General features: G+C 43.4%; 2 protein-coding genes across 2 annotated transcripts in view; both read left to right on the forward strand.

The window, feature by feature from the left end:
- Window positions 1-18,064, forward strand: part of LOC141783470 (ATP-binding cassette sub-family C member 12-like) — a 71,402-nt gene extending 53,338 nt beyond the window's left edge. Inside the window, exons 1-10 of the mRNA XM_074660832.1 lie at window positions 12,962-13,184; window positions 13,426-13,563; window positions 14,147-14,336; window positions 14,443-14,532; window positions 14,761-14,950; window positions 15,285-15,444; window positions 15,567-15,653; window positions 16,848-16,953; window positions 17,330-17,494; window positions 17,572-18,064. Coding sequence (XP_074516933.1) covers window positions 12,973-13,184; window positions 13,426-13,563; window positions 14,147-14,336; window positions 14,443-14,532; window positions 14,761-14,950; window positions 15,285-15,444; window positions 15,567-15,653; window positions 16,848-16,953; window positions 17,330-17,494; window positions 17,572-17,673 — 1,440 coding nt within the window. The 5' untranslated portion in view covers window positions 12,962-12,972 and the 3' untranslated portion in view covers window positions 17,674-18,064. Of the gene's footprint in view, window positions 13,185-13,425; window positions 13,564-14,146; window positions 14,337-14,442; window positions 14,533-14,760; window positions 14,951-15,284; window positions 15,445-15,566; window positions 15,654-16,847; window positions 16,954-17,329; window positions 17,495-17,571 lie in introns of the transcript that reaches the window.
- Window positions 391-10,073, forward strand: LOC141761549 (ATP-binding cassette sub-family C member 12-like). Its single transcript, XM_074624950.1, has 16 exons — window positions 391-411; window positions 521-577; window positions 1,053-1,204; window positions 1,346-1,492; window positions 1,714-1,861; window positions 2,987-3,223; window positions 3,869-4,042; window positions 4,452-4,599; window positions 5,234-5,382; window positions 5,635-5,742; window positions 6,289-6,522; window positions 6,608-6,679; window positions 6,936-7,060; window positions 8,203-8,275; window positions 9,210-9,413; window positions 9,804-10,073. The coding sequence occupies exons 1-16, from the start codon at window positions 391-393 to the stop codon at window positions 10,071-10,073; spliced, it is 2,319 nt and encodes a 772-aa protein (XP_074481051.1).
- Window positions 18,065-21,421: the final 3,357 nt, after the last annotated feature.

Raw genomic sequence — 21,421 nt, forward strand, 5'->3', positions numbered from 1 at the left:
CAATTAAATTGTTATGCCTCCATGACCAACTTAAGCAAATGAGACTGAGGACAACTATGTACAAGAAAAGTCAATGTGGTGAGAACGCCTGCATGTCTTTGACAGCTTATTTGTAGAGGAATTTTGCTCTTCTCTCCTTCTTAGTGGCAAACCTATCTATACATAGCATGCACGTCTTCACATAGGTGAAGTCACTGACAGTTAATATAACCTATTTAGCAGTTCAGTTCACAAGATGTGGACGCGGTTTCGGACCTGGACCTCTGTAGTGGGAGAATCTTTTTGTGCTTATCAACTCTTATGATGTCCTGACAATTTTGTTGTAATGTGTTTTGAAGTTTCAAACACATAATCATAACGACGTTACACTGTTACACAGCAGAATGAGAGATGATTACAGCCTCCATGTTGGTACTGTTAAAAGTATCTGGTAAATTCAGCTTAAAGCAATATTTCTACTTAAAATATCTTGCTTGTGAGTAAAATTGTGACTTTTCCATGCTTTCTCCCCTCCGTACAGGACAACATGAAGAAAGCCTATTCTTTTGCGGAAAACGATAGTCAAGGAGTCTCTGATGTAAGTATAAAACAAACAGCAGCTTCCACCATGACACTCCAGAGGCCTGTACTATGAAGCAGGATCTGTGGTTAGCGAGGTAACTTCAGGGTTAACCCTTCAGGGTTTTCTGTCATACGACGGTGGTTCACTTCTTACCGGGGTAGATTGCCATGGTAACCCATGCTGAACACCTAACCTGCTCCGGAGCAGTTTGTGTTCCAGATAAGAGATCAACTCGTATAAAAGCACCGCCTACTGTTTGTTAGGGTTATTTAAGCCAGATAATGAGAAGATACCCTGGGTATGTTGAACTCGCTTCGTAGTACAGATCTTTTCCTCTCCTGTGTTTTTGTTGCGGATTTGTTTGATCCACTTTTTGAGACTCTTTAGCTGGAATATTTACAAAAGTCTCTCTCTCTGTCTACCATCTCTGTCCAACTCTGTCTTTCTGTCTGATATTTCACTCTGTCTCTTTGTCTCTGTGACTCTTAAGACAGAGGGTGGTTTCCGACGGAGAAATGGATCTGTGGTCTCCAGTCCAGAACATAATGATTTGGACAACAGAGAAAAATCCTACCCTACCCTATTTGGAAAATACAGCCAGAGCCTTCAGACCCTCAAACCCTTCCGCTGGTCCTCATCCCAGTCAGTGCCATTGATGACATAATTTGTCTGTTTTGATGCATTTACTGTATATATCATTTGATAAATAATTTGAAGGTAACATGTTTACAGACAAATACTGTACTAACCACATTGTATACTGGGTGATGTTTCCATGTCTAGGTCCCACCCTGTGGACAATGCAGGTTTCCTGTCCTTTGCAACCTTTTCCTGGATGACCCTCAGGATGTGGGCCCTGTTCAGGAATAAGCTGGACATGAGCTCTCTCAACCTGTCTCCTTTTGATGTTGCAGACACCAGCGGAGAAAGGTCTGACACTCTTCTCTCCACATTTCTCTACGGTCATTTGATGCAATTTCAGTACAGTATATTTATAAACATGACAAGCCTAGTTGCTGAAATTCATAAATGTCAAAGGAATCATGGGAATACTAGGGAATGATTAAAAACAGGTAACAGGTAATTTCATGAGTGTTATTGTTTGACTTAAGTAATAAATTAACAAGGCTGATTGTGTGCGTTGTGCTCAGGCTCAACAAGCTCTGGAAGGAAGAAGTGGCAAAGGTGGGCCTGGAGAAGGCCTCTGTGGTTCGAGTGATCCTTCGCTTTCAAAGAACCAGGCTGATACTGTCTGCCGTTGTTGGTGTCCTTGCCATGGTGGCAGTGTTTCTGGGCCCGGTAATTTTATTTGAATTTGAATATCAGCAGTACCAGTGCTTCCTCTATTGGCAGGATCCAGTGGCCAGTGGTTTGTCATAATTTCCCATTCATAGTAAATGTAGTGAAAGAAGTATTCAGATCTTTTTCTTAAAAGTACCAGTATAACACTGTAAAAAATGCTCCACTACAATTAAAAGTCGTGCATTCAAAATCTTACTAGTAAAATTACAATCAGCTAAATATACTTATAGTAAAGTATAAAAACTCATTATGCAGAAAAATTGTCCCTGTGACTGATGTATTATTATATATGACATTTTATATTAGATTGTAATTTTGATGCATTAATGTGGAAGTAACCAGTAAGTACGTTGAACTAAAACCCCTTCTATCTGTCGTGCATGGGGACAACAGACACAGCCTGTTTCTGTAACAAGGTATTGATCTCTGCTGAGAGGAAATTTATTTTTTCCTGTGAAGATAAATCCATATCCTTGACCCCCATGAACGGAGGACGGCTGCAAAACTGGAGAAAATATCCCAGTCGCAGCGTCCTGTCCATCCACTCTGTTAACACACAGGTATTTCGCCACTCTTTGTAAAACTGCGTGAGAGGGCGAGCCACCATCTGTGATGCAGCGATTAGAAAGCTGTGATATCCAATCTCGGCCCTCTCTGCCACCAGACTCCCCATAAATGCAAGACTGGTCCAAGGATGGGCCGACATGGAAAGGGCCGCGGCAGAGCCATGCCTTGCAGCCTGTGCAGCAGTTTGTCCCCCATACCGGGATCCAGTCCCGGGTGAGCAGAGTGCAGCAGCACATTGGGGGCGCCGCATCGTAGTCTTGTGGCTCCGCCGTGGGTCCATCCCAGACCCGCTGAGGCAGCGTAGCCCAAGGCCGTTAATATAACTGGACGGCCCGCCCAAGTCTATGTGTGAAAAGCACTGCTTATGTTTCTCATAATATATATATATATATATATACTTTATATCCTGTTGACTGTCAAAACCTAAACAAGCTAGATCTACTAATTACCGTACGGACATGTGACATTATAAAGGTTTTGATAAAACTGATAAAATTAATGGTTGTTTAATGTTTAATGCTCTTTTGTGTTTTACAAACCTCTCTGTCCTCTCAGGCTGTTCTGGTCCATGCGATCCTAATCTATGTTGAGACCCCAGAGAAGTCTACAGTATCCTATGGTGTTGGCATGGCCTTCGCTTTGTTCACCTCAGAGTTATGCAAAGCCTTCCTATTCTCCTTGCTGTGGGCGTTGGGACTGCGCACTGCAGTCAGACTGAAGGGTGCCTTCTCTTCAGTGGCCTTTCAGAAAGTCATCTCTCTGCGGGTGCACAGCGGCATTTCAACGGGAGAGGTAAAGACTGGGTTACATACATAAGGGTTAATGCTTATTTAATGCATGGTACCTCTCTTATACTTACTTATTATCTTATACACCAGAATCTACACCTAATTCCCTACCATTGCCTTGCACAGCAAAATTCAGTGGGCAAATGTGTTTGTGTTATTGGAGAAGAGTATCACCCATAGAGTCCAGTAGAGGGCTCTACCTGTGCTTATATAAGTAGGGATACAATATCGTAACCTTTGTTTTCCTCAGCAGGCCGCCATCTTAAATGATAATTTGTTCTTAATGACTTGTCTCGTTAAATAAAGAAAAAAAAATTGCCTACCACATTAATATGTGATTGGCTATAATTTCACCAAATAATGTTATTATTAAAATGACTACAAATCTTTACATTTGTGGATTAGTCATGAAATCATGCTACCAAAGCATCCTACGTACAAGTGTAATTGGTGAACATTTTATTTGATATTATTGCGTTTTTCTGCTCAACCTCGCTTTAAACCCTTTTTTGTAAGGCCAAACTTCTTGGTCATGCGTAAATATCTTGTAGAATTCACCTACCCTGGCTATTAGTTCAAGTAACTTGCCCTGGTAATGTAACCTTGACAAATGTGGGTTACCGTCTTTCTCTCGCTCTCTCCCATCCAGATCATTTCTGTTTTGAGCAGTGATGGCCACAAATTATTTGAGGGAGTATTGTATGGGAGCTTTGTGCTGTGCATCCCAGTGCTCTTTATTGTGTGTGTTGTCTATGCCTGCTACATTCTGGGCTTAACCGCACTGACTGGAGTCTTCACCTACCTCATCTTCATCCCCATACAGGTCTGTACTGCACATTAGTTCATAAGTAGACACATTGTCATAAGCAGTGTAAAACATGTTATACAATTAAGGTCCCAATAAATTTCCAACTAGTCTTTGTTCACTGTCGTCTTGCCCAATACTGAATTAAAAGTACGTGGTATTTAAAGGCAATGACTGTCTAATTTCAGACATAATAGTAATAAGGACATTATAGCACAGTCTGTGGTTATCAATCCTCTGTATCTCACCTTTTTCTGCAGTTTAATCAGTCACTAGTTGACTATCATTTAAAGCTTTCCATGTTGCAAATGAGGTATTCTCCTCAACTAAATCAGCCACAAGGCTAACCCTAAATTAACTATATTTGCACATTTGTGGCTTGTTTTCCGTTGTCACTAATATTAACATTGTTTTTTTCTGCTTTCAGTATGGCTTGGCCAAGCTCATTAACATATTCAGATGGACATCCATATTGCTAACAGACGGCCGTGTTCGCACTATGAATGAGATTCTCAACAGCATCAAACTTATCAAGATGTACGCCTGGGAAGATTCCTTTGAAGAGAAGATCGCGGGTATGAAGTTAGGCATGCTGCATGTTAACTTTGTCTTCTGGTCAGACATATTTTGTATCTTTTTTGTATACCAAATATTAGGGTCATCATCTATCCCTTTTTATGTAAACACAAAACCAGTCTTGAAAGATGTGTGTGCTACTTTCCATGTTTCATTGTCTAAAAGTTGGGATGTCTAAAAGCAAAGTTGAAGGGAAATTATGTGCACCTTTCCAGGAATCTGGCGATGGTGGAAATTTGCCAACAAAGTAGTTTAAATGAAACACTACTTTGTAATTAGATTTGTATTTGTTTTTGATGGAAAATCACATAGCCATGCTGCCAGAAGCTCCAGATGCTGGAGATGAGGCTGCAACTGCCACATACTCTCCCCCTTCATGCCACTTTACCCATATAGATACAAAAAGGTATCTAGGGGTGAATTCTGATGTGCCCTTGCCTCCACAAGTCCATGCTCTGTGGGTGTGCAGCAATGTGCTTCTTGAAATTTAGCTTCACTCTTACCTTGGAATGGACTCCGCACAGCTGTCTTTTAAGTGATATTACATATAATAGTATTCTAAATATCTAGTGTAAGTAAGGTACTTTTGAGCAAGTAACTTATCACCAGTGTGTGATGGTGTCTCTCTTATAGGCTTAAGGGAAAGTGAGAAGAAAGAACTGAAGAAGGTCCTTTACGTCCAGAACGTCAATACCAGCATCATGGGCATCCTCCCCACCCTTGCCACCAATTTCACCTTCCTTGTACACACTTCATTGAGCTTTAAGCTCAACAAGCCTGATGTGAGTACCACAGCAGTGCAGCACATACAGTACAACAACCTTTGCCCCTTTGCCAACATGGCCACTGTGTGACATGTTGGTGTATTGAGCGCACCTTTTTCTTTTGTTTGTTTGTGCTCGCACTAAACCAGAGCAGTTTACAGACAAGTGCTGGCCACTAGAGCATTGTGGTCCATTTAAAATGTATATATGACCATGTCAGTGTTGTATAATGTAAGGTTGTGATTGGGCATCATTCTTTGTTATTAACAGGCCTTTACCACCATCGCCATCTTCAACTCCATGAGATTCTGCCTGGGTATGGTGCCCCTGTGTGTGAAGGCCATGGCTGAGGCTGCTGTATCACTGACACGACTGAAGGTAAACTCCTCTCTTTGTGTCCTGCTCAGCAGTTATGGCAATGGTTATTAGTACTGGTTGTAATATTTATTAATACTCTGATCTTACATAATGTTATTTTGCTGTGATGTCATCCAGCGATACAAACTGCAAGGTTGTAATATCTTACCTTCTGGTGATAGATAATGATATGTGCATATGGCTTTCCCTCACCAAAGCTGATAATCTACAAAATAACATGATGGAGTTGTATAGAATTTTTTATTTTATCTGTATTCAGTTTAAACATGATTAACAGCTTCCATAGAGTTTTAACATGTAATGCCAACCTGCAGTGCAAACTTTGTTTTAATGCTTCTGTGGTCATCGTCTTAGTTTTACACTTGCCTTCAAAAGCGACTGATAACTTCTTTCAGTGTGTGTGTGTCTGTGTGTGTGTGTGTGTGTGTGTGTGTGTGTTGGGGGGCATTCATTATATTTATCGCTATTGTAGATCTCATTTGCAATTTAAAATCTCAAGTTTAAAAACATGAAAAAGCTTATAAATGTGATGTGTGGCTGTTTCAGAAAATATTGCTGATCCAGAATCCAGAGACCTACCTGATCCAGACAAAAGACAGTGACTTCGCCATAGTGATGAAAAATGCTTCACTTTCCTGGATCAAACCAGACATACTGCCAGAACCCCCACCCAGCTCAGCCAACGGGGACACGAAGGGACACAAAGTGGAGGAGATGTCCCAGAATGGGAAGACTGAAACCTTGCCAACTCTGAGAAACATCTCCTTCACACTGCCTAAGGTGTTCTTTACCACTGATAAGGATACATGAGGTGAACTAGATTGGGTTAAAGGTAAACCTTTATTCTCTGTGTTATCTCCTGCAGGGCAACCTGCTTGGTGTCTGTGGGAACGTGGGGAGCGGAAAGACGTCACTGATTTCCAGCATTTTGGAACAGGTTGGCTCCTCCTTTGTCTTTTTTGTCCTTTATTTTCTTTTACAATCTCTACAAGTCTCTGACAGCAAGAGACTTGTAGACTTATGTTTGACATTTTTATTAGCTGTTAATTTTCACTTTTATTGTCCGCCACTCTGTTACACAACTGTTATGAAAAATGATGCTCCTTATTTACATTGTGTTACCTCTAAACCAGATTTAACTGATTCTATGTAACAGCTTTTCTCATGGTTGTCTGCTCATTTTTACATTTTAGATGCACCTTCTGCAGGGCTCCCTCACAGCTGATGGGACATTTGCCTACGTTTCCCAGCAGGCCTGGATTTTCCATGGAACAGTTAAAGAAAACATCCTGATGGGGGAACATTTTGACCAGTCCAAGTATATAACCACTTAACACACATACATTTCAAGTAACTGCAGACTGTTGAATATGGAAACAATAGGAAGTATTATTAAAGGGACTATTTGTAACTTTCAGAAATGCTTTTTAACAGCGACACCTGTGGCCGTTAAGTCAACGAAAGTCAGCGTCGGGCTCTTGCTTGTGCTCGCTCTAAATAGACATGAACGAGCATCGCTCAAAACATTGAGGCGACACACGTCAGCTAAAACCACAATATCACTCTATATTTCACCTGCTTGGCAGTAATGTTAGCTAAACATACGAAGGTCTCTCCATGAATCAATGCTGATCCTAGTGTTGGCTTTTCCTGCCTGAAGCAGGAAGAGAAACGTTATCCCCCCCCCGACTGCGCCCGCAGGGAGACACTGGCAACCGGTCGGAGAAGATAACGTTTCTCGCTGTTGAGCCCCGTCACTTCACTGGACACGGGAAACCTCTGTTGGTCTGGAGGAGCAGCAGCATTTATTTCTGCACAAACGTCCACTGTTCATTCACTAGATATTCTCAGAGCTAAACTAACTCTTCTGCAGTGTGTAGTGAGCGCACATGCACGTCTAGAGGTGGAGCGAGACAGCGAGAACGAGCGCAGTGTGTTAGTGAAGGCAGGCAAGCAGCGGAGCGGGGACTCCAGCCACACGCGAGTGCGCGCATATGCGAGCGCGCACATGGGATCCCGACCCGGTAGAATATACGCTTAAAAAGTTACAAACAGTCCCTTTAACTAAGGGGATACCATTTGTGATGTTAATGTTTTACCACCGTTCCTCATTACTGTAATCACAAAGTCAACATAGACCCTGACAGTGTTTCTGAAACTACATAAAGAAATACAGAATTTCTGAGCCTTGTATTTTCTTGTTTACTCTCTTTCATGTGCATTGTCTATGGTTCCCCTCCAGTTAATCGCCACCTTAAGGCTGAATCTGAGAATCATGTTTTTCAAATATCTCTTGATGTATTTTAGACATTTTTCCAAAATTATACATCCCATTTAGGTTGTTTTTACTATTAACAAACTGAATTAAATGATCAAATCATGTCTTCAAAACGTCTCTATTGAATACGCTATAAATGGCTGTCTCTTGACTTTCAGGCAATTAATTGTCTTACTCCACAGATACGAGAGAGTCATAGATGTCTGCAGTCTCAGAGCTGACCTGAAAATACTCCCATATGGTGATCAAACTGAGGTAGGAGCTCTCTGCTGTACTGTCAACTTTCCAAACTGAATTTTTATGCTTTTCATTGATGTCTTACAGGCGTAATGGAACTTTTATAGTGAAGTCGTAAGTTACATGGCGGAAGTTGAGTCACAAGTCTAGAACATCCATTAAAGCTTCAAGCATTGGCGTTGTATTCGGTCCTCAGATCTCTAACCGAATGAGTCACCGTTCAAGCTAACCACATCAGTATTACTATCAGAGTTACTCACACAGCAGTAGTCTTGTAGAAACACTTTGTGGTTTTGCACTCCAAGGCAATTGAACCCTAACCCAACAAATATGGTGTGCTGTTTGAATTTGAGCTACAAGAGAGCCGCAGCAAATGTTATCAGCACTTAGCATGACCTTTTTTTTCCTCAAGCTGGTCATTAGCCTACAACCATTCAACTATTACTGTTCTACTAAAGGCAGTGCATACTCACTATTTAAACTTTACTTAGAACAATCAATAGTTCACTAATACCTCTTTCCCGCCAATGACCTGAGTCAGACCAGGGTTATCTGACCCATGTTCAACCCTTCTTTTGGGGTTATGTATGTTTGCAAAAACATACCGACATACAGATTTACAGTATCATTCAGGCCACTGGGACTGCTTGGAAAGGCTCGACCCTAAGTTTTACAATCGCAGTGCCGGCATCCCGTCTCGTTTACCATGCTTATGCTGTGTGACTTTTTGCCATCAGCATTCATAACCACACAACTTTTATGATTAAATTGTTTACTAGAGCACCAAGTTCTTCATAGATCTAGCCACCTAATTTTGCTCTCAGTTTCTGCATTTGCCCTCTCTCTATGTATTCTACACTGCTGTAAATTAGTAAAAGTGAAATGTGGATTTTGTGATGTACCAGATCCTGTTGCCAGTGTTCTTAGTAGCTTTCTGCTGTTTTGTTGGCAGATTGGAGAGCGAGGGCTGAATCTGTCGGGGGGGCAGAAGCAGAGGATCAGCCTTGCCAGAGCTGTCTACTCCAATAGAGACATCTTCCTCCTTGACGATCCACTATCTGCCGTCGATGCCCATGTCGGGAAACACATCTTTGAAGAATGCATTAAGAAGGAGCTCCAGGGAAAATCCGTCATCCTGATTACACACCAGCTCCAGGTAGACACAGTTTTATTCTTTAGCAGATAGTGAATCCTAAAGAGCTTATTATTAAGTATTTCTAAATCAAATTTGCATAATACTTGTTTATACATTCTATATAAGTTTTAACATCAATGTATTTAAAGAAATTATTTTAGATTAGACGATCTACCATATTGTGGTAAACCCCAAAGTAAAAGTAAATCACACCCCAGGAAGTGGTGTGTGATAGCTGCAATTAGTATTTCCTTTATCATGAATTACGAGCAGTATTATAAACCACTCTAGATAAGAGCGTCTGCCAAATGCCATAAATGTAAACGTGCTGTTTAGACTGTGTTGGATAGACCTCTGCCACAGTGCTGGGATGGTTTTGTTGACATGGTTGTCCTCGTTTGTGTCTTTCAGTATCTGGAGTTCTGTGATGACATTTTGGTTCTGGATGATGGCGAGGTGCGGGAGGCCGGAAACCACCAGGCCCTGATGGAAGCCAACGGACGCTACGCTCAGCTCATCACCGACTATCAGATGGAAGAGTCTGAAGTAAATAACCTGCAGTTCAAAACTCAGATGTACTGTAGCTATTATGTCTTTCCTTATTGTTTTACTGGCTGTGAAACCCGTTCACCAGTTCTTCATTGTTTTACTAGCTCAGAAACAATAAACTGCTACATGTAATCTGTAAGACAAATATTGAAAGATGTCAGAGGTTTGTAGGAGGCAGAAACATGTCGTCTACGAGGGCACAAGTTAACGGTTCATCATCTACTTTAGGGTGAAAGTGAGAATGAGGAGGAGGAAGTGTCACCCCAAGACGCTGCCCAGCTGAAGGACGTTGAGCTAAGTGATGGCACAGACAGCGGAATAGTGAACCCAGGTATGACCAGGAATAAAATGTTTTAGTGTAGTGATCTAAAATAAATTATGTGGGCTAATTTGTGATGGCTCAATTCATCAGTAGAGAACTATTTTATAGTTTAGAACAAAGACACACCAGAAGTGTAGCACATTCTACATAGTCATAGTTATTTTGGAGGATAGGTTGCTCCACTTTTGGCACAATTCTCTGTGGAGCAAAGTGACATTTTAAAAGTGTGGGCTTGTAAAATAGCCAATATATAACCAGGAGGAGGTAAAAGGTAGCGCCAGCAGTCCATCAAGGTTACAAAGGGACCTTGGATGACAAAAGGAAGGACAATGAGCTTTGTAAAATGTTGCAAAACAATGGCAGACAGGGCAACAAAGCTACAATCCTGACTGTAATATACTGTTATTGCATTATTTGGGCATGTTTATGTCTTTATTACAGTATAAAGATGACTGGGATTTCTTCTGTCATTATATTTATATTTCCACCCACATCTGTGCTTCCTTTCAGCATTTGACATGTCGGACGAATATGATGATGAAACGACAGCTGACCAAAAATGTGAGTCTACAACACACATTAAATCATAATTCTGACGTAAGGTCAGCCAGTTCAGATGTAATATATCCAGTCTCTGCAAGGATGTCAGACTTATATGACATCCTTGGCCAGGTGTGCAGAGGTGAGGAGGTGAGCAAGGTTTCAACTTCTCTCTCAAGATCTCTTTTTTCAATTTTTTACACAACTACTTCTCTTCGTTCGTGTTAACAACAAGCGAGTACAACACTATGAATGCCTTCCAGGAGAGGATATGTGCACCGTTATTCCTGTTTTTCAACAATTGTCACATCTCGCCCCTTTCTACGATGGTTTTCACTCTGCCTTCGAGTGTGGCCATTCGGAGGAGCTACTGTAAACACTTTTTCCTTCTGACGTGTCATTCAGACTATTTCTTTTTTTGAGCATAACTAAGCTCTAAGTTAATATCCTAAATCCTTGGTATATGAATTTAGAAAAGAAATACTTCAACAGCTTTAAATCATCCACAGACGGATGGCTTGTTGTATCACCTTAGTGTCTGTATAAATATAAATAATTCAGATACTTCTGTAGTTGTGTGAATTCGAGACACATTTCATTTACAATATAGTGAACGTAGCAAATGATGATGATTTGACATCCAGTGAAGCTAGTCTACATTTACACTTAAAAAAATATTCTTTGTGTCCAATCAGTCAGGACACAGGCTGATGCAAATGGAAGTCACTTTGATCGTGCTATGATTCTATAAAATAATTTTCTTCCTCTTAAGCTGCCTTCAGTGATCAGCTGGTCAGTCAGGAGTCCACCACAGAAGGTGCCGTTTCCTGGAGAGTCTACCAGCAATACTGCAAGGCAGCTGGAGGTCTGATACAGTGCACACACACACACACACACACACACACACACACACACACACACACACACACACACACACACGCATGCATTGGTGATGCATGCATGATTCTATGCAATAATACACAATTCACACATGGACAACCTGGTTGATGATGTTTGATGTGACTGTGCTGCTGCAGGATACATCCTCACCTTCCTAACCATCCTGAACATCCTCCTGATGATTGGATGCACAGCCTTCAGCAGCTGGTGGCTCAGCCACTGGCTAGGGGAGGGTGATGGGGTAAGAACCATAGCTCTCCCTCACACACACACACACACACACACACACACACACACACACACAGTCTGCGATGCCGGGGATCAGCACAACTATATCCCCGCCTTCGCCTGCCGCCTGGCTCGCACTGCGCCCGACCCCAATGCCTATCCCTGCAGGTGGTGGGCCCACAGGGTGGCGGCTCATGTAGTTCTTTCGGGCTGTGCCCCATGGGCCAAGGCCTGGCCACCAGTCGCTCACTGGCGAGCTCCCCTCCCCCTCCCAGGTCTGGCTCCAGGAGGGGACCTCGGTTTCCCTATTCCGGGCGCATTACACAACTCTTTTGGTGCCGATTCATAGGGGTGTGTGTATCGCTCTTGGTCCCCTCCCCTGGGACCACAAACCCCTCCACCACGTTAAGGTGGCGATTCATTGTACAAGAGTGAATACTGCCAACCTCTGCTATGACAAGAACTCCTAAATCCTTCAACTTACTAGCTATTGATATGTTGATTTTGGTTTTAGTTATTAATTTAATTATTAATCCAAGTTCCAAATTGATTGACAATGTTCACAATAGCATCAAAATAAATCTTGCAGATAAAAAATATGTTGTGTTCAGAAATTATTCCTCTGGTTCCGTTCTCAGCTAACATATATTTTCTCTGTCCCCCTCCCCCTCCCCCAGTCATCCAATAAGACAACTTCAAACAATGGTGACGTCTCACAAAACCCACGCCTGCACTTCTACCAAATGATTTATGGCGTGGCGATGGGTCTCATGGTGTTATTTGCCGTCATCAAATGCTTCCTCTACACCTGGGTTACCTTGAATGCCTCCTGCAAACTCCACGATACCATGTTCAAGAAGGTACTGTTGAATGACTGAGCCCGAGCCATCTATATACCATCAAACATAGATAACCATGTTTACTCATCATAAGTAAATTAAATTACTTATAATAAGTAAATTCAAAAATCTGAAGCTCTACCAACGAGCCGCTGATGAGGAAGATTTTTTTGTCTTCCTTTCTCAGATTTTCTACAGTCCCATGAGTTTCTTTGACACAACGCCAACAGGCCGCATTCTCAACCGCTTCTCCAAAGATCAAGAGGAGGTGGACACTTTGCTTCCCCTCCACATCGACCCTTTCTTGCAGTACAGTCTGCTGGTCACCTTCACCCTTATCACCATCTTGGCTGTCTTCCCTCCCCTGCTGGTAGCTGTGGTTGTTATGGGAGCTTTGTACACCCTCATTCTCTTGTGAGTTGATACCAGTTGAGTCTAGACATGATGACATGGATTTCTTCGAGGACTGCTGGAAAGTAGGATCGTAGCAATTCATAATCTGGTATCTGCTGATTACACGTTTAGTGAATTTAGTAACATTCATGTATTTGAAAGATTTTCATTGAAATTGTTGCTCGTCTTAAAAGCAGCCGCATGAATGACCAGTAAAGACTAATTTAAGGTATACTGAATATCAGCTGTGATTCTTCTGCAGTATGGTCCTGAGGAGTATCCGTCAGATGAAGAGGATGGAGAACGTCAGTCGCTCTCCCTGCATCTCTCTCACCACCTCTACCGTGCAGGGCCTCAGCACCATCCATGCCTACAACATCAGAGACAGCCACATAAAACTGTAAGATACCAGAGTTCCTCCACATGAAATACTTCATTCAGTCATTATCCGTAACCGCTTATCCGATTCAGGGTCGCGGGGGCCGATTGGCGGATCCCAGCTGAAATTGGGCGATGGCGGGGTACCTCTTGGACAGGTCGCCAGACTATCACAGTGCTGACACATAGAGACAGACAACCATTCATGCTCACATTCACACCTATGGGCAATTTAGAGACAACAATTAATCTGCATGTCTTTGGATTTTGGGAGGAAACTGGAGAAAAAGCCACGCTAACACAGGGACAACATGCAAACTCCACACAGAAGGGCCCCATGCCGGGTTTGAACCTGCGACTCTCCTGCTGTGAGACGACAGTGCTAACCACTGCACCACCGTGCAGCCCTGAAATACTTTATATTCTTGCTTTTTGTTTGCTGACCTTTCAGGCTCGCTGAGAATGTATGCTCTGTTTTAACTCTTCTCTGCTTTACATGCATGCAATGCAAAAACAGCAGGTAATGTTTAATACTGATCGCTGGGGTGAGAGGGGGTACACTATATATATTCACAAACCCTGGCATGTCCTTTATCATGTTGTAGGTTCAAGGAACTGACTGACATCAACTCCAACCAATATTTACTGTTTCACTCTGGGACACGTTGGCTCTCCTTCTGGACGGACTTCATGGCTACGATCATGACCTTGTTGGTGTCTCTGTTGGTAGTGCTCAGCAGTAATGACCTCGTCAGTCCGGCTTTGAAAGGCTTGGCTTTGTCCTACACCATACAGGTAAATTTGGACAGCAAATTAGTGAACATTTGCTTTATTGTTGTAAAGACACACTGCAAACAACTGCAACATGTGTGTTTATAGACTCTGTTTATGTGTTGTCCAGCTAACAGGCATGCTTCAGCATGTAGTGAAACAGTCGACGGAGGTGGACGCGAACTTCACCTCGGTGGAGCGGCTGCAGGAATACATCACGGTCAGACTCTAGACTTCTCTGCCTCAGAAAAATAATGACTGTTTATACACAGGTTGCCTGGCTACCACCACCAATCCATCCACCTGTCCTGGTCTTTTTGAAACTGTACATTAAACTATTCAAGAGGAGCACTTGCTAAAGCTATTTGTGCTTCTGCTATGCAGTTAATTATCATCTGACACACCTCCTTTCTCCTCCCTAAAAGTAGTTGTTATTCATTGTGTACAGACTTGTACGTCTGAGGCCCCAAGACACATCAAGGAGGCTCAACTCCCAGAGGACTGGCCAAAGAGTGGAACCATCACCTTCCAGCACTATAAGATGAGGTACAGAGAGAATACACCCATTGTCCTAAACGGACTCGATTTCTTCATCCGAGCTGGAGAGAAGCTGGGCATTGTGGGAAGGACAGGCTCTGGTAAGACCCTGACTCCAATAGCTTTTTAGTTATTCATACAGGTGGATTTTGTTGTGTATATACAGTATATATATACAGTGCATACATAAACACATGCAGTAATCACCAAACCTATTGTCTATATTGATCGTAATGTATCTTATACAATGCAAATGTTGATAGCACTGTGTTGCAGCAGCATTTTTGGATTTAAATGTGTAAATGAAAGAATTTACTGGGATAAGAGTGTTATTTTGTTAAACCATGACTGCAGGGTGCCGAGGGGAAACAAAACACTACCACTGTCAACCATTAGGGTTACTATTCTTAGGTACTCTCTGCTCTATGTCTGTAGGGAAGTCCTCTCTCGGCGTGGCTTTGTTCAGGCTGGTGGAGCCAGCAGCAGGAACCATCCTGATAGATGGTGTGAACATTATGGACATTGGTCTGCAGGATCTGCGCAGCAAATTGTCTATCATCCCCCAGGATCCTGTGCTATTTATTGGCACAGTCAGGTAACCAAAGCTAACACCTAACTCCACAGAACTTAATGTTTACACGCAGGCACCCTCTGTTCTCACTGTGTTGGGTTAGTCACTGGCTCGCCAACTGTGATAATGAATGTGTTTGCCTACAGGTACAACCTGGACCCCTTCAATAACTACAACGATGAGGAGATCTGGGCGGCGCTGGAGAAGACCTACATGAAGGACTCAGTATGTTTGCATAACATTAACAGTTTCATTACAGTGTGTGGTCATTTATCCAGACCAAGTCAGTCAACTCAGCCTTTGTTCTTGGTCTACTAGTTTTCATACATACTACTTCATCCTTTTCCCAAGACTTTTGTCACCTGACTTTGCAATCACTTAAACACAATGCTCAGAGACACAGTGCCAAATGTTTGTGATGCATGTCTTGAATTGTTTTGTTATCTGACCAGATACTAGTTGTCTTAGTGGTGTAGTGGTGTTATGGAACCCTTATTTGCAAATATGATATTAACTATAGCACTATTCCCAGCCTCTACTTAAAGGGACTCTATGTAGGAATCAAAAATTGCGACATTTGTGGCCGTTAAATCAACGAAAGCCAGCGCTTGTGCTCGCTCTATATAGACATGAACGAGCATCGCTCAAAACAGTGAGGCGACACACGTCAGCCAAAACCACAATATCACTCTATATTTCAGCTGCTTGGCAGTAATGTTAGCTGACCAGACAGAGTTCTCTCCATGAATCACTGCTGATCCTAGTGTTGGCTTTTCCTGCCTCAGACTCCCGACCGCGGCCGGAGGGAACAGGGGAGACACCGGAGTTTTGGTCGGAGACGATAACGTTACTCGCTGCGGAGCCCCGACACTTCACAAGACACGGAAAACCTCTGTTGGTCTGGAGGAGCTGCAGCATTTATGTCTGCAAAAACGTCTACTGTACATTCACTAGATATTCTCAGAGCTAAACTAACTCTTCTGCAGTTTGTAGTGTGCGTGCATGCACGTGAGAGTGGAGCGAAAGGGCAAGTGAGAACGAGCGCGGCGTGTGAGTGAAGGCAAGCAGGCAGAGGAGCAGAGTACAGCAGAGACTCCGGCCCTGGAGACCAACGCTACGGTCTCCCCCGCGTCCTCCGACCGCGGCCAACACTGTTTAACAGACGGGCTTCACTAGATATAACTTTGTGGATTTGGTGCTTCTGTGTAGTTTGTGTTGGAGTCTGAGTCTGAACAGCGTAGCAACACGCGAGCGCGCATGGGACACCGACCCGGATTGATTTATACGTGTAAGAAGTTACAAACATTCACTTTAAATAAAAGTAGCAATACTATACTGTAAAAATACTCCGTCACAAGTAAAAGTCCTGCTCCCTTCCCTTGTAAAAGTAGTGCTATGAGTATTGTTTTGTTTCCTCAGATCTCCAGACTGGAGGGGAAACTACAGGCGCCGGTGATGGAGAATGGAGAGAACTTCTCTGTAGGAGAAAGACAACTGATATGTATGGCTAGAGCACTACTCCGCAACTCCAAGGTTTGTTCATGTATCTGCCACTTCTGATTTCTTTTTATTAACAGACTTTCAAATTTTACTGCTGCTGAACAGCCGCTGGTTTACTAATGCCACATACCGATGTGTTGTAACACCAGTCAAACTAAGTAACTGCTTGTGATATTTATATTATTCACATTTGCATCAATTAACCCACCACGACCGGTATCTTTGGCCAGTCTTTTACTTATTTATCATATCATCACTATTCTCAATGGTCTTGTTCTGCTCTATATGTCAGTCTGTGCAGTTGCACCTAATTGTTTCCCAAATCCTCTTTACCCTATGCCGTCCCAACTCCCCTGCTTTACAGCTAATCTCTTCGTCTAGACTAACTCTCCTTCTTGTTGTCCACCAGATCATTCTTTTGGATGAGGCAACAGCATCCATCGATGCAGAGACGGACGCCTTGATCCAGAACACCATCAAAGAAGCTTTCCAGGACTGCACCATGCTCACCATCGCCCATCGTATCAACACTGTGATGAACGCAGATCGTATTCTGGTCATGGAGAACGGAGAGGTAACAAACACAAACACACAAAGATAAAGTTTGTGTGATCCTGAATCTAGACTTACAGTAAGTGTTCTGTCCAACAGGTGGCAGAGTTAGATTATCCAGATGTGCTGAAGCAAAGACCAGACTCTCTGTTCGCCTCACTCCTCGCTGCTGCGAACACTGTGAACACTGTGAACACCTGAACCACAGAGGCCCTGCGGCACCACAGCACCACTACACACTAATAACTGTAGTGATGTATTGATCTCCCGTGTGTGCTGAAACAAATACATTGACAATATTATTTCATAGAATAAATGCAAATAAATTGACATAGGACTTTTATAGGAGTGGATATGAATATGTATAAAACATATTTTCTGTGGCTTTATTCACTGCCAACTGTGCAAAACTTCTGCATGTGAAGTTTCGATTTGCTCTGTGAGTATGCAATACTAATATATTTTGAAATAGCTATTATCACTGTCAAATACAATATATGCTGTAACTCATGTAACAAACTGATTGCAGACAAATAGACAATGTTGCTGCTGGTACATAATGGTAATAAATCATAGAAATGTGTAAGCTTCAGTTACACTGTTACACACTGTGCTGTTTGCTGCAATCAATGACACATTTTTCTTCCTTCTCATCTCCCATAATTTGCTTTCAAACTAGGGCTGTCAATCAATTAAAATATTTAGTGTGTCAGTGTGCTGACTTGACTATGTCTTGCCCCCAAACTGCATGTGATTATCATAAAGTGGGCATGTCTGTAAAGGGGAGACTCGTGGGTACCCATAGAACCCATTTTCATTCACATATCTTGAGGTCAGAAGTCAAGGGACCCCTTTGAAAATAGCCATGCCTGTTTTGCCTCTCCAATATTTAGCGTTAAATTGGAGTGTCATTTAACCTCCTTCGTGACAAGCTAGTATGAAATGGTTGTTAGTTTCATATGATACCAGTATCTTCCCTCTACCTTTTAAAACTGAGCCCGCTACGACCTAAAAATTGCATTCGGTTAAAACAAATTTGTGTTAAGGCGTTATTACCGCATTAACTTCGACAGCTCTAGTTCAAACACATTATTAACTTTGTATGTAATAATTAGAGCTTAGTAATGCTTATTTCTACGGGCTATATGGCTGCCTATTTTGCATTGGTCTTTTTTTTTCACCAATTGACGCACCACCCACTGTCCTCTTCAGTGAAGCCATTAGGAAATGCGGATTGAAGGGGTGACGGTGGCTAATGCTCTATAGTTTTGGGAAGTCGGTGAATCTGCTTGACGATCAGTTCATAGAGAAACTTTGCTACTACAATTTTCTTTTAAAAGAGAATTTCACACGTATGGGCGTCAAATCCAAGCAGTGTCTTATGAGGAAGAGGGTTTTTCTGCTGTGAAATCCCGTTAAGGCATGACGTGCCTTTCATCTGTTGTTATTGTGTCTTAGTGGTGAGGTCTCGTCCCCAGCCTGCTCTTTCAATCCCTCCTTTATCTCTCCACTCTCCATCCTCTCACCTCCCACTCATGATAAAAAGGACGGGGATGCACAATATACATATTAAGATATATAATCTTTACACATGAAGATATATAAAGGGATGCCTCACTTTAAAAAAAAAAAAAAAAAAAGCATGTTAAGAGATAATCTAATGACCACTTCACACTCAAGCCTGTTTCTTGTTGTATAGAAATCCAAGTCAGCAAGAAAGTGAAAAATAATTTTATATTGTAGTTCATTGCTTAGTTTGTTGATTTAAAGCATGCATGAAGTTGATGTGAACACACAAGAACTTAGCTACAACACAGGGAACCTGACGGGGCGATGTTTATCACCAATTATTCAACAGGAATGAAACAGTGTGGATTTAAATATTTATCCCAGCTGTTTAGTTAGGAAAGAGTCACAAATTGGTCCAGAGTAAGTGACAACAAGGGAGTCACACAGGCCGAATTATTGTAAACTTAAGCCAGGGGTCAGCAACCTGCGGCTCCGGAGCCACATTTGTCTCTTTAGCTCCTCTCCAGTAACTCCCTGTGGATTTTTAAAAATGGAAATGAATAACTGTTTTTTGTTGACATTTACATTTTTATTTATCATTGTTGTAGGTCTACGGTACGACGGTACATGTACGCTAACCTTCAGGTTTCCCACCTGGGTTTTTAGAGGGTTTTAGGTGCTGTGGGGGTATTTTGGGGTCCCCCTTTTCAAAACACAGATATCCTTGTATTAACATAGAGGTAGACTAAGGAACTGTTAATGCTTAAAAAACACCTGATAAATAAAGACATCATGTTGCCTAACTTTACCTGTGTATTTAAAATCACGAGCTTTAATGCCCTCCAGTGGTCACAGATAGGAACTGCATCATAGCATTTGTCAAGCTAGCGCCATCCTTAATTGGAATAATACAGTTATCAATAGCCTCTCCGGGAACCATCACCTTAACGTGGTGGAGAGGTTTGTGTGTCCCTATGACCCTGAGGGCTGTGTTGTCTGGAGCCTCGTGCTCCTGGTAGGGTCTCCCATGGCAAATTGGTCTTAGGTGAGGGGCCGGACTAAGAATGGTTCACAAAAAACCCAATGACGACACGAGGCAGAGGAGGAGTTACCCGGCCCGGAGGAAGCCCGGGGCCCACGTCTGGAGCCAGGCCCAGACGGAGGGCCCGTCAACGAGCGTCTGGTGGCCGGGCTTGCCACGGAGCCCGGCCGGGGATACCCCGAAAAAGGAACGTGGCACCCCCCTCCTCTCCATCCTGTGGGCTCACCACCTGCGGGAAGAACCGCTTGGGTCGGGTGCGCTGCCACACGGGTGGCAGTGAAGGCCAGGGACCTCGACGGACTGGACCCGGGCGGCAGAGGCTGGCTCTGGGGACGTGGAACGTCACCTCTCTGTGGGGGAAGGAGCCGGAGCTTGTGCGGGAGGTGGAGCGCTACCAGTTGGATCTGGTAGGGCTTACCTCTACGCACAGCCTCGGTTCTGGAACCGTACTCTTGGATAGGGGTTGGACTCTATTCTTCTCTGGAGTTGCCCATGGTGTGAGGCGCCGGGCGGGTGTGGGGATACTCACAAATCCCCGGCTGAGTGCCGCTACGTTGGAGTTTACCCCGGTGGACGAGAGGGTCGCCTCCCTACGCCTTCGGGTTATGGGGGGGAAAACTCTGACTGTTGTTTGTGCGTATGCACCAAACAGCAGTTCGGAGTATTCGGCCTTCTTGGAGACCCTGAATGGAGTCCTGTATGGGGCTCCAGTAGGGGACTCCATAGTTCTCCTGGGAGACTTCAACGCGCACGTGGGCAACGATGGAGACACCTGGAGTGGCGTGATTGGGAGGAACGGCCTCCCTGATCTAAACCCGAGTGGTCGTTTGTTGTTGGACTTCTGTGCTAGTCATGGATTGTCCATAACGAACACCATGTTCGAACATAAGGATGCTCATAAGTGTACGTGGTACCAGAGCACCCTAGGCCGAAGGTCGATGATCGATTTTGTAATCGTATCATCTGATCTGAGGCCGCATGTTTTGGACACTCGGGTGAAGAGAGGGGCGGAGCTGTCAACTGATCACCATCTGGTGGTGAGTTGGGTCAGAGGGTGGGGGAAGACTCTGGACAGACCTGGTAAGCCCAAACGCGTAGTGAGGGTGAACTGGGAACGTCTGGAGGAGGCCCCTGTCCGAGAGATCTTCAACTCACACCTCCGGCGGAGCTTTTCTGGCATCCCTGTGGAGGTTGGGGGCATTGAACCCGAGTGGACGATGTTCAAAGCTTCCATTGCTGAAGCTGCGGCGGTGAGCTGTGGTTTAAGGTCTTAGGTGCCTCAAGGGGCGGCAACCCTCGAACACCGTGGTGGACACCGGTGGTCAGGGAAGCCGTCCGACTGAAGAAGGAGGCCTTCCGGGATATGTTATCTCGGAGGTCTCCGGAGGCAGTTGCAGG

Source organism: Sebastes fasciatus, chromosome 2, assembly GCF_043250625.1.
Source record: "Sebastes fasciatus isolate fSebFas1 chromosome 2, fSebFas1.pri, whole genome shotgun sequence".
Taxonomy (NCBI): Eukaryota; Metazoa; Chordata; class Actinopteri; order Perciformes; family Sebastidae; genus Sebastes; species Sebastes fasciatus.